Source organism: Apodemus sylvaticus, chromosome 1 (genome assembly GCF_947179515.1).
Source record: "Apodemus sylvaticus chromosome 1, mApoSyl1.1, whole genome shotgun sequence".
In the NCBI taxonomy this organism is placed as follows: domain Eukaryota; kingdom Metazoa; phylum Chordata; class Mammalia; order Rodentia; family Muridae; genus Apodemus; species Apodemus sylvaticus.
This window is the reverse complement of record NC_067472.1, coordinates 167,830,783-167,844,590: the sequence shown is the minus strand read 5'-3', so window position 1 is coordinate 167,844,590 and position 13,808 is coordinate 167,830,783. Positions and strand designations below refer to the sequence as shown.

The window sequence follows — 13,808 nt, the reverse complement described above, 5'->3', positions numbered from 1 at the left end:
GTGCTGGGATTAAAGGTGTGCACCACCACAGCCCGGTGGGAAGTGTTTTTTTTATAGATACCACTTACCAAAGTTAAATCAAGATCAGGTAAAACTAAGCATATATCCCCTAAGGAAACAGAAACACTTATTAAAAATATTCCAACCAAAAAAAAAAACCAAACCCAAAACAAAACAAAAAACAAAAACAAAACCAACAAAAACAAAAAACAAAAAAACCCATCACCATATGGTTTTAGTTCAGAATACAAAATTGAAACAGAAGAGCACTGCCAGATTTACTTCATGAGACCACAGTCAGCTTGACACCTAAGCCACACAAAGAAGCAACAGAGAATTTCAGACCAATTTCCCTGTGAACATTGATGCTCATTAACCAAATTCAAGAACATCGAAAACATTAGCCCCCATTATGAAATAGGATTCATACATATATGCAGAGATGGTTCAACGTAAAAAAAAAATCCATCAATGTAATTCACCATATAAACAAAGAAAAGAGCACAGGATCTTCTCATTAAGTGCTACAAAAGCCTTTGACAAAATTCAACACCCTTTTATGATAAAAGTCTTGGAGAGATTAGAGATACAAGGCACATACATAAACACAAAAAATGCAGTACACAGCAAGCCAATTGTCAACATCAAATCAAATAGAGGGAAACACATCAATCCACAGGAATTAGGGACAAGGAAAGGCTGTCTACTCTCTCCATATCTATTCACAAAGTACTTGAAGTTTTACATAGAGCAATAAACAAAAGGAGATGGGGGGGGATACAAATTGGAAAGAAAGAAGTCAAAGTATCACTATTCATAGATGATAATATACATGAGTGACCCCATAAAGTCTACCAGGGAACTCCTACAGCTGATAAACACCTTTAGCAAAGTGGCTTGATACAAAATTAAGTAAAAAAGAAAAAAAGAAAAACCTGTAACCCTCCTATATAGGAATGATAACCTGGCCAAGAAATTAGGGAACAACACACTTCATATTAGACAAATAATAGAAAATACCTAGGTATAATTCTAACCAAACAAGTGAAAGGCCTATAGAGAAGAATTTCAAGTATTTGAAGAAAGAAGTTGAAGATATCAGAAGACGGAAAGATCTCTTATGCTTATGGATCAGTAGGATTAACAGAAAAAAGGGCTGGCCTACCAGAAGCAATCTACAGACTCAATGCAATCCCATCAAAATTTCCACCCATACTTGGGATACAAACCTTCATATGGAAAACCACCACCAACAATAACAACAACAAAAAACCCAGGATAGCTAAAAGAATCTTGTACAATAAAAATCTTTGGAAGTATCACCATCCCTGGATTCTACCTTTACTACAGAGCCATAGTAATTAAAATAAAATAAAAGAAAAGAAAAAAGAGAAACATAAGTTACTGGCATAAAGGCAGACACATTAAACAATGGAATTGACTCAAAGGCTCATAAGTAAATTCACCCAACTATGGACATTAGATTTTTGACAAAGAAGCCAAATCTATACAATGGGGAAAAGAAAGCAAGTTTAACAAATAGTACTAGTCTAACTGGATGTCTGCATGAAGAGGAATGCAAATGGATCCATGTCTATCACCCTACACAAAAAGTAAATCCAAGTGGTCCGAAGACCTCAACATAAAACCACATACACTGAAACGAATGAACAGAAAGTGGAAAATAACCATGAATACATTAGCACAGGAGACAAATGAATTCCTAAACAGAATACCAACAGCTCCAGTGCTGAGATTAACAATAAATGGAACCTCATGAAATGGAAAGTTTTTACTGTAAAGCAAAGAGCACCACCAAGAGAACAAAACAGCAGCCTACAGAATGAGAAAAGACTTTTCACCAACTCCACATCCAATAGAGGGCTGATATCAAAAATATGTAAAGAATTCAAGAAACCAGACATTAACAAACCAAATAACCTAATTTTGAAACTGGGATACAGAACTAAACAGTGAGCTCTTGACAGAGGAATCTCTAATGGATGAGGTGCACTTAAAGAAATGTTCAACATCCTTAGTTATCAGGGCAGTGTAAATCAAAATGACTCAGATTCCATCTTACGCCTGTCAGATGGTTAAGATCAAAAATTCAAACCACAGCTCATACTGTTGTGGTTGTGGTGGAGGGGAACACTCCTCCATTGCTGGTGGGAGTGAAAACATGCACAACCACTTTGGAAGTCAGTTCAGCAGTTTTGCAGAAAATTGAGAATAGACCTACCACAGGACCCAGCTATACCACTCATGCACATACAACCAAAAGACGCTCCACCACCCCAAAACCACTTGCTCGACTATGTTCATAGTGGCTTTATTCATACTAGCCAGAAACTGGAAACAGCCTAGATAACCCTTCAACCAAATAATGAATAAAGAAAATGTCATACATTTATACAATGCAAGTATCATTCAGGCATTATAAACAAGAACATCATGACAATTTAGGCAAATGGATGGAACTAGAAACATCCTAACATCCTGAGTGAGGTAACTCAGACCAAGGAAGGCAAATATGGTATGTGTTCACTTATAAGTGGATTTTAGTGGGAAAAGTATAGGATAATCATGCTACAATTTACAGGTCAAAGTAGCCAAGGAATAAGAAAGGTTAAAATGGAGATGACTGACTCTCACTGAGAGAGAGAGAGAGAGAGAGAGAGAGAGAGAGAGAGAGAGAGAGAGAAGACATTTTGGGAGGAGGTAAAGAGAGGACTGGGTGGGGGAAAGTTGGGGATGGAAATAGTAGGGATCAGGTATGAGGGACAAGGGGAGAGAATACAAGGACAGACAGCTACATATCTGGGAGGAACTAGAAACCAAGCGACTCCCAGGAATTTATCAGGGTAACCCTAGTTAGTTCTCCTAGCAATGGGGGGGGGGGGGGGATATGGAGCCTGAACCTGCCATTTCCTGTAATCAGGCACGACTTCCAACAGAAGGAGTGGGAGACCAACCCAACCACAAAATTTTTAACCTACAATTCATCCTGCCTACAAGATGTGCAGCGGTAAAGAGGGGGCAGAGGTTGAGGGGATGCTCCACTAAGGACTTGGTTAAGCTTGTGGTCCATGACAAGATGATGGAGCCCACCCCTGGCGCTGTTGATGGCATGCGGCTGAACTTGCACACAGGTGCCTGACATATCTGTCCTCAGGGAGGCTTACCCCATAGCTGATGGAAACAGATGCGGTAACCCACAACCAAACATTAAGCAGAGCTTGGGGAATCCTGGGAAGAAAAGGGAGAGGAAAGATTGAAGGAGCCAGGAGGGTCAACGACACAAGCAAAGCTACAGAATCAACTAAACTGGACTCACTGGGCCTCATAGGGGCTAAACTGCCAATATGAAGGTGTGCAGGAGATGGACCTAGGCCCCCAAGCATATGAAACAGCCGGGCAGCTAGGTCTTCGTGTGGGACTCCTACAGTGGGAGCAGGGGCTGTCTCTGACTACGTTCCCTGCCTACGGATCCCTTAAATGGGCTGCCTCAAGTAGGCTAAAGAGGAAAAAGATGACCAGGAGGATATCTGTGAGGTCCTGCCCAGCCCGGACTTTAAGAAGACTTCTAGGTCAGCCAGCAGTATAGAGAGTGACTTGGTCTCAAAAAAAGCAAGCAAGGAAGCAAACAAACAAACCGATATTTTAAGCCATTAGAACAGGACAAAAATAAAACTACTTTGAGACGACGCTCTCTTACCTGGTCAGAAAGACCAAGATAATTAAAACCAACAAGAGCTTATACTCCTGGGTAAAAGAGGCATACATACTCATTCTTAGTAGAAATCTCCACCCCACCCTCACTATCTTATCTATACACTAACCTTACCGACCAACACACCCTGGACATCAGCTGGCTCTTCAGTCTTGCCAAGATCATTCCTGGTGGTTCTGATAAGTGAGGGCTGGAGAATCAGCTGTGGTCCACAAGATACCAGGTCCCTAGATGAAACCTTTGCTTTGCTGTGATACTTGATGCTGGTCAGCTGGCGCTGAGACATTTTCAATGATCAGGGAAAAAAAAAAAGAAAAACCAAGCAGAGGCTCTTGAGAGATGGCTCAGTGGTTAACAGCACTGGCTGCTCTTCCAGAAGACCTGGGTTTAATTCCAAGCACCCACATGGTAACTCAAAAATTGTCTATAACTCCAGTTCCAAGGTATCTGATACCCACACTCAGACAGACAAGACAGACAGACAGACATGCGGGCAAAACACCAAAGATGTAACATAAAAAATAAAACATAGGTGAGCGGGCACAGGAGGAGCGGCGCAGGGCTGGGGGCTTCAGGGGCTCTGGGGCCTGGCAGGTTGCCTCAGGCAATTACTGATGTCAGCCCGGTGTCTTCAGGATCTGTTTCTCATGATCGGGCGCCACAAGACCGCCATCTTCACTGAAGTCAAGGAGTCGAGCACCGTCCTCGAGTTAAAGTTTATTGTCGAGGGCGTCCTTAACCAGCCGCTGGAGGAGCAGCTCCTTGGATGTCAGGAAAACTCCCCGTGAATCTGGCGTCACTAGTCAGACAGCACAGCCACTGGCCCCAGCCACAGTGGGCCTGGCCTTCTGAGCAGATGACGCCTTTGAAGCTCTGCGCATCCACGCCATTTTCCAGTCCTCTGGAACTTCCATTGTGGTGAAGCCACAGGATTCCAGGGGCAGTGCCAAGGAACAAGCTGTGCAGTCAGGCCCCCAGGCCCACCCACTAGAGATCCATTCCCCAATTTAAAAAGAATAAAAGATTTGGCTGTCTAAAATAAGATAAAATAAATAAAACATTTTTTAAGAGAAAGAAAAAAGACCAGCATCATTGAAGCAAAATCTTCTGGAAACACACAGTAGCTTACTTAGTTCACAGCTGGCCCAAGGTGGTGCCTTGTGCTGGTAGCTGAACTTTATATAAGAGGGTAGTGTGATTTATCTTGTGCATCTGGCCTGGCCCTTTAAAGGATCCTCAGCTGCTACTCTATGGCCCTTTAAGAATTCTTAGCTGTTAAAACTGTTTGACCCTAAGGGCAAATAAGCCTCTTGGATTTCTTGGAACTGGATAGGTTATAAAAAAAAAAAAAACCAAAGAAAGAAAAGGGAAAGGGGAAGGGCTAGTGGAGAGAAGAGAAGGCAGTTGGTGCAGAAGATTGTGTTAGAAGATTGTTGAGCCATTAGAAGCTGAGCTGAGAAGATGGGCAGTTGTTATAGTTTGGAGCAGCTCGCACTGGGAAAACTGGGAGAAAGGACTGTTTAAGCTCACTCTTGGGAAACGGAGGGCGGAACAGGTGGGAGACATGTTTAAAGGGGCCGGGCTGGAACCTGGGAGAAGGGCTGGCAGGGAGTTAAGAGACCTGGTTATTGAAAACAGCTAGCCATTTTACAGAGGAGTCCCGCAGGTGGTGCTGGTATTGAAGGTCTGAAGGGGGGATGGGGAGCAGCTGAGGCGTGGTTGGCACTGTGGAGCAGAGCTGGAGGCCCTGAGCTAGCCCAGGTGAGGCTGTTGGTGAAGGCGCAGCCCACTTGCCGCAGAAGACCCCAGCAGTTGGGAGATCGCCGTGACCGTGGCCGTGGGAGGATTGCCCAGAAGAACAGCAGGAGTGGGGTGGAGTCGCCAGAGCCTAGAAGACAAGCTGTGTGTGTGCTGCACAGGCCAGAGCTGCAGAAGGTGCGAGTGGATTCCAGGCATGGAGAACGGCATTTGTAGCTGTCTTTTCTTTCCATTGTATTAAACATAGCTTCTCTTCTCATACTATATAATCTGAATACAAATTTCCCTACCTCTACTCTACTCCTCCCAAGCCCTCTCCCTGCCCGATTCCACCAGGATCCACTTCATTTCTGTCTCTCTTTAGAAAAGAACAGGCTTCTGAGGGATAGCAACGAAACACCACACAGTAAAATATAATAAGATGAAACAAAAACCGTCATATTGAAGTCAGCCGTGACAAGCCAACAGAAAAATAAAAAGCCCCGAGAGCAAGCACAAGAATCAGAGACCCACCTGGGACATTTCAAGGCCTTTCTGTCTGTCTGTCTGTCCGTCTGTCTGTGTACTGTGTTTGGCAGTGTCAGGATTGTTTCCGTCTGTGCAGAAGGAAGGCACCTTCGCTCATTTGCTCGCCCCTTTGTTTTTCTAGTCAGGGTTAGTCCCTGTAGCTCGGCTGATCTTGGGCGCACAGAGATCTGCCTGTTTCCCGAGTGCTGAAATGAGGGTGGGAGGCACCCCCTAGGCTGAGGGAGCCGTCCTTATGATGGCTGAAGAAGGCACCAATCCGTAAGTATAACAAAATACCATTAAGAGTCATGTTATTGTTACTTTCCATGGCTCTGGGTTCCTTGACCTTTCCTCAAATGCAATTCTGTGGCTCTCAGTCTCACCCTCAGTCCCATTTCTACTCCTGCTTTACACCTGAACGTCCCATTCCCGTTCTTCCCCCTTCCTCCCTTGCATCTGGGTTACATTGTACACATACTACACCAACACACACACACACATACCACACCACACATACCACACCACACACACCACACCACACACACATACACACACATACACACATACACACACATACCACACACACACACATACACACACATACACACACACACACCACACCACACCACACACACCACACCACCACACACACACCCACACACCACACCACACCACCACCACCACACACACACACACACACACACCACACACACCACACCACACACACACACACACACCACAGACAGAGACTGACATACATATAAGGGAAAATACATACCATAGTTATCTTTCTGGGTCTGGATTACCTTACTCAGGCTGATTTTTCAAGTTTCATTGGCCTGAAAGTTTCATGATGCCATTTTTTTTAACTGCTGAGTAATACTCTGTTGTGTAAATGTGTTCTTGTTCCCAGCAAACAAGAGTAAAGACCATCACCCATACTCTTTGGTCAAATTAAGCAAACTTTATTTTCTGTAGGACAGGGCTATCTCCATAAGGAGGGTTTGAAAATATAGCATCAGATACAGGAAAGGGTAGGGTTTATATAGTTCCAAAAAACTGCAAGGCTAGGGAGTTTTCAAGGGTCAGGAGATGTCTGTCCAGAGGAATTTTGGTTACACAGAATTCAGCTGAACATTTCTAAATTGCTTGGCAGAAAATGTTATCAGTGTATAGTCACAGTGTGATTCAAACTCCATAGGATAGTAAGCATGTCAAATTCCACATACAGGTTAAAGCACTAGCCATTTGAATTTTGCAACCAACAGAAATGAAATTGTTTTAACCTTACAGCAAAATGGTTTCTATCTTTAAGATGTCGTCAGGATGGTCTATCAGTACTGTATATTCTTTATCTTTTCTTCTGTTGAGGGATACCTAGGTTATTTCCAATTTCTGGCTATTATGAATAGAGCAGCAATGAACACGGTTGAGCAGGTATCTCTGTGTAGGGAAAAGCATCTCTTGGATCTATGTCCAAGAGTGGTACAGCTAGATCATGGAGAAGACCCATTCCCATATTTCTGATGAACCTCCCCAGTGATTTCCATATTGGCTGTACAAGTTTTTGCTTCCCCCACTGGGAGAGGAGTGTTCCCCTTGCTCCATATCCTTACCAGTATGAGAGATATCACTCCTGTTATTGATCTTAGCTAGCCTGACAGGTATAAGAGAGATTCTCAGAGTAGTTTTGATTTGTATTCCCGTTAGCTAAGGATGTTGAACATTTGTTTCTCAGATATTTGATGTCCCACTATTGAGGATTCTGTTTGGATCTGTATTGTAATTCCATTTTAATTGGATTATTAGGTTTTATAATATCTAGTTTCTTGTGTTCTTTTATATTTTTGATATTAGGCCTCTATTAGATGTGCAGTTAGCAAAATTCTTTTCTTATTCCCTAGGTTTCTGCTTTGTCTGAATGACAGTGTCCTTTGCCTTACCATAGCTTTTTTAGTTTCATGAGGTCCCATTTATTAATTGTTGATCTTAGTGGCTCCACTATCAGAGTTCTGTTCAGAATGTCTTCTCCTCTACCAATGTATTCAAGGCTGTTGGGCTGTTGGAGTTGCCTACCAACCACACTAATACTGATCTCAGATCTGTCAAACAAGGATGGTTTATTGAATATACAACCTAAGACTGACCTATCGGGGCTGTAGCTCAGAATTTGAGGGCTGAGTTTATGACCCCAAACATTCTTCTATGTCCACTATAAAGCTAAAACTACAAAACCCAAAAAATGAGCTGATATCCAAGTGCTGGGAGTGCTGCCTTGTAGTCAACCCTGATTCAGGTCATTTTAGACATAACCGTTCATATTGACTTTTAATTTGATGGGTCCTATGTGAAGCTTAAAGTTGCAGAATTTCTTTGTTTTTTGTTTTTTGTTTTTGATGTTTTTTTCAAGACAGGGTTTCTCTGTATAGCCCTGGCTGTCCTGGAACTCACTCTGTAGACCAGGCTGGCCTTGAACTCAGAAATCTGCCTGCCTCTGCCTCCCAGAATGCTGGGATTACAGGCGTGTGCCACCACCGCCCAGCTAGTTGCAGAATTTCTTAGGATTAATAAACATCATAACAGAACACAACAGGGTATGTAGTCAGCATGACCCTGCTCTAAGTGTGTCAATGACTGGCAAGCATATCACAGAACAATAAGAAATAGCTGGCAGGCATGGAGCAAAGTGGCTACAGCTATGCTAGGGAGGCAGTCTTCAACAAAGGCTATCCCCCACCTTTTCTTATATCAGGCTCAGTGTATTTGGCATTATGTTGAGGTCTTTTGCCCACTTGGATTTGAGTTTTGCGCACGGTGATGAATATGGATCTATTCTTAGTCTTCTACATCCAGATATCTGGTTTGACCAGCAACAGATGTCTTTTACTCTAGTGTGAAGTTCTGGCTTCTTTATCAAAAACTAAGTGGCAATAATGCATGAATTTATGTCTGGTTCTTAAATTCAATCTCATTGATCAATATGTCTGTTTTTATGTTAATACTATGCTTTTTGTATCATAATACTGTGTGCAGTACAACTTGAAATCAGGAGTGGTGTCTTTTTTTTTTTTTGGATTTTTTTTTTTCCTGAGACAGGGTTTTTCTGTGTAGCCCTGGCTGTCCTGGAACTCACTCTGTAGACCAGGCTGGCCTCGAACTCAGAAATCTGCTTGCCTCTGCCTCCCAAGTGCTGGGATCACAGTCATGTGCCACCACTGCCCAGTGATTCACATATTTTAAAAGGACAATTTTCAGCTTCCTATCAACCTGGAAGCACTTGGGAGGCAGAGGCAGGCAGATTTCTGAGGTTGAGGCCAACCTGGTCTACAGAGTGAGTTCCAGGACAGCCAAGGCTATACAGAGAAACCCTGTCTAGAAAACCAAAAAAAAAAAAAAAAAAAAAAAAAAAAAAATTCTGTGAATTGCTGGGCGGTGGTGGCACATGCCTTTAATCCTAGCACTTGGAAGGCAGAGGCAGGTGGATTTCTGAGTTTGAGGTCAATCTGGTCTACAGAGTGAGTTCCAGGACAGCCAGGGCTACACAGAGAAACCCTGTCTCAAAAAAAAAAAAAATGTTTTACTTGCTTGGTTAGAGTTACCCCCATGTTATTTGGGGCAACAGTAAAAGATGTTGTTTCTCTGATTTCTTAGTCAATTTGTTGTTTGTATATAGGAGGGCCACTGATTTTTCTAAGTCTATTTTGTATCCATCTACTTTGCTGAAAGTATTTGTCAATAGTTGCATTCACCAGTGCAATTTTTAGGGCCACTATCAAATCACATGCAAATAAAGATAGTTTAACTTATTCCTTTTTAGTGTGTATCCCCTTTACCTCTTTCAGTTTTCTTATTGCTCTAGAGCTCAAGTAGTATACTGAATAGATATGGAGAAAGTGGCAGCCTTGACTTGGTCCTGATTTTAGTGGAATTGTATAAAAGTTATGCCTGGTTCTTCCTCCCAGTCCCATACTCCCAGAAATAAGACTCAGACTCAAACTGACTTTGGCTCTAAAGCTAGACTCTTCTCTGACTAGATCATAACTTAGAGAACCCGACCAAGCCTGCTCAGTCAGTCAACAGGTTCTCCAGCGCAGGAGCAAGGACTAAAAAGAGAAAAAGACAATTAGACAACATTGCAGCATGACCCCAGTCAATTCTGAGACGGAAGGCAGATTTAATAATTTCCAATCCACTTTTATACCAATTTAATTACATACAGATATCAAGATCAATAGAAGTACAATGAGGAACAAGCAAGACAGTGAACAGAAAAAAAACTGTCAAGGCAATAAGCAAAGTCCCACGATTACTTCAGTGACAGTTGTTTCCAAGAGTGTGTGAAGAATGACCAAAGTACCAGAGCCTACTTCCTGTCCAAGCCCAAAATCTTGCCAAAGCCTGCTTCTTTTGTTCCACCCTAAGATTAAAATTCCTGCCTTAACCTATTTCCCTATTATGCCCTAATGTCAGAGTCCTGTTTGAAGCCCTTGTACTTGGTCAATGTCAAGCTCCTGCCAGGCAGCACAGTACCCATAAGGCTCTCGACAATAACCCAATTATTTTAACCTACATTCTGCCATGTGGCTGGTCACCTGTGTTCAGGTACTACTCAGCATCTCTGTCTTCCCACATCTTCCTGGGCAGATCTTCCTCCCACTTGGCTCTCTTCCAGGATCCTCTCTGCCTCCCAGATTTCCCACCTCCCAGTCCCTGCCCAAGTCATAGGCCACAGGCTTCTTAGTTGACAGGTATACTACATCCATATAATACATAAGATACTCTCTCTAGAATTGCTTTGAGTTCCTCTCCATTTAAGTCGATGTTGTCTATGAGATCTCTGTAAACTGCCTTTATTATGTTTAGGTATGTCCCTTTTATCCCTAATCTCTCCAGATCTTTTCTCATGAAGAGGTGTTGGATTTGTCAAAGGCCTTTCCTCCATCTATTGAGAAGATTGTGCAGTTCCTTTCTTTCTGTTTCTTTCTCTGGTGGGTTACAGCAATCGATTTTCTTCTATTGAACCTGTATCTGTTGGGTAAAAAGCCTACTTGATCATGGTAGATGATCTTTTGGATGTGTTCTTGTATAAGGATTGTGTGGTGGTTTGACTAGGTTTGACCCCCCCATAGACTCATGTGTTTGAATGCTCAAGGGAGTGGCACTATTAGGAATGTGTGGCTTTATTGAAGGAGGTGTGACCTTGTTAGAGGAAGTTTGATAAGGTGGGGTAAAGTTTTGAAGTCTCCTTTGCTCAAGCTAGGTACAATGTGAAACAAATCCAATCCCCTTCTGCTGCCTCCAGATCAAAACAAAACAAAACAAAATAAAAAAGTGCAGTTTTTGTTATTTTGAGTCTGGCTCTTGCTATAGAACTCTGGCCAGAAGGAAATTTACTAAGTAGTTGCTGCTGGCCTTGAGCTCACAGCAATCCTCCTGCCTTAACCTTCCTGGAGCTAGGATTACATGGTTCCATATATGGTTTTGTAATATTTATCTTAGTGACTCAGATGTATTGTTGCAGGAGTATAGGGGGAATGGGGGAAAACAAGTTTCTTATTTGTGTGTAAAAGTATGGTTATCTTTAACAAAACAACACAAGGAGAAGGACCCTCTATAATCTATATGTATGGAGTTTTACGTATGTAGGAAGAGCATTGGTAGAGGGTCTACATCCTGCACCTAGGCAGTATGTGGAGGTCTTAGGTAACAAAATATGTTGTTATATTTGACAGAGAGAGGGAGAGAGGGAGAGAGGGAGGGAGGGAGGGAGGGAGGGAGAGAGAGAGAGAGAGAGAGAGAGAGAGAGAGAGAGAGAGAGAGAGAGAGAGAGAGAGATCTTTGGTGATATCTAAGCAAGCATCTAAGTTCCAAGCTAGGAGCTGGATGAGAATGAAATACATGTAAAAAGGTATGAATTAAAAAGAAGGGACTTTTGTGTAGGTCACTCATCTAGGATGTTTGATTATAAAAGGAAATTGGCCACAGGATAGTTGGGAAGCAAACCATTGTGTCAAATGGAGGTGGGAAGTGGCTACTTTCTCTCCTTTTCCTCTTCCTCCTCTTCCTCCTTTAAAAGATCAGGAATTCCCATGGCTTTTGATAATCTAGAAGAGGACCAGTGATGAACTGACCATGGGCATTGAAGAACTTGAGTCCCCAGCGCTTTGAGGAAGCATCCCTCTTCTTCCAGAGGACCCTATCTTCCAGATAGGAGGGATCTTGTAGGGATAAAAATAGAGGTAGATGGAAGAAATGAGTTATGGGTCCAAGGACAGGGTCCAAGCTTGCTCTATAGAAAGCTTGAGGCTAGTCTGGACTACATGAGACCCTGTCTCAAAACAACAGATGTATCTTTTTCATAGACTTCAGTTTGTTTCATTGGCAGCTGTCATAGTGACACACCTTTTTAAGTCTGATCTCTGATCAGTAGTATGCCTGGTACCCCCTGGTGCAAGTCATGTGGGCTTTCTGAATCTTCATTTCTCACTAGTGACATGGGGTTATAACAATAATTCCTACCTTTTGGTAGTGCTGTGCATTAATGTACACAAAGAACTTACACGTACCTATGACCTATTGAATCTAAGCCACATGACCAATGATGTCACAATGCCTCCCCAGACTCTAGCTTCTTCATTAGAGAGTCTCAGATCCTTTGGAACCAAGGAATGGAACTAACATGCGACAGTCTGTCAACTGAAAGTTTCATGAGTTCGCTCCTTTGCCAAGATCTTGGCGAACAGTCCCTTACCGTGTGATTGTGGCTCAGAAATTATTTTTCTTTGGTGATGATCGTGCTGGGCTGGATGCTTTTCGTTGGCCTTGCGTCCTACATGGGCACATTTCCAGAGGCGATGGTAAGTAGCAGCCTTGCGTCCCTGCGAGGCCAGCATCTGCCTTACACTCCCATCTGGGATTTCTGACCAAGTAGGAAAGGTTTTTTTTCAACCACTGCCTGGAAGTCAGGATGTGACGGAAGCGAAGGCAGTATATTCTCCTGATCCCACTGGGACATTCTTCTTAGGGGTTTGTATTCCCTACCTCTGCTTAGATAGATGTTACTTGTATCCAGGCTTTATGACATTTTCCATTCTCGTGTGTGTGTGTGTGTGTGTGTGTGTGTGTGTGTGTGTTACAGTGTTTTACACTGGACATGGTGACGAACCTAAACCAAGTTTTAAACCCAGTAGATGAGCTTCTATTAGTGACATCGGGCTGGGGGTATAGTTTGTGCAGTCCCTCCTCAGTCACCCCACACAGCGGCTTTCCTTGGCATCAATGTGTGGGCCATGTCTACCTATAATTTTCTCTCTGGCTCAGCCTCCAACTCTAAAGTGGAAAGAGAGGCTGCCTGGTCGGGAGAACAAGGCACGGCGAAGGATCCAGGCTTTGGAGGAGGAGCTGCTGCTATGAGTGAGTCAGGTCTGTCGCACAGAGTGCTCCAACACCCTGCAGGCTCAGGGGGATGTTTTACCCTTGTGGGAAAGAGGCAAGCCATAGAAGGGGAGTGGCTTGAGATGCAGGGATGGGGCTCCTGCCGGAGCAAGCAGGCTGAGGATGGTGGTCTGCCAAAGAACTGTGCCTCACAGGGTTCCTTCCGAATAACTCCATGTATTAGCGCCTTCTTTCTCAAACCACATTAGCATATGTTAGCCATGTAAACCATTTTATCATACAAGTGTGATGACAATTTTATTAAGAGCATCTATATATCCATGTATGTAATAGACTTTGATCCTATTACTCCTCCTCTTTACTCTCTCATTTTCTTCCCTTGTCTCCTTTCTCTTCCTAAACAGAGCCTTTGTTC

The 13,808-nt window shown here is 43.1% G+C and overlaps 1 protein-coding gene across 1 annotated transcript; it reads left to right on the top strand.

Annotated features, from left to right (window-relative positions):
* The first annotated feature begins 12,786 nt into the window (after window positions 1–12,786).
* Window positions 12,787–13,411, top strand: Misfa (mitochondrial sheath formation associated). The gene is made up of 2 exons (XM_052192781.1): window positions 12,787–12,855; window positions 13,319–13,411. Exons 1-2 carry the CDS (start codon window positions 12,787–12,789, stop codon window positions 13,409–13,411), a joined length of 162 nt encoding a protein of 53 aa, XP_052048741.1.
* Window positions 13,412–13,808: the final 397 nt, after the last annotated feature.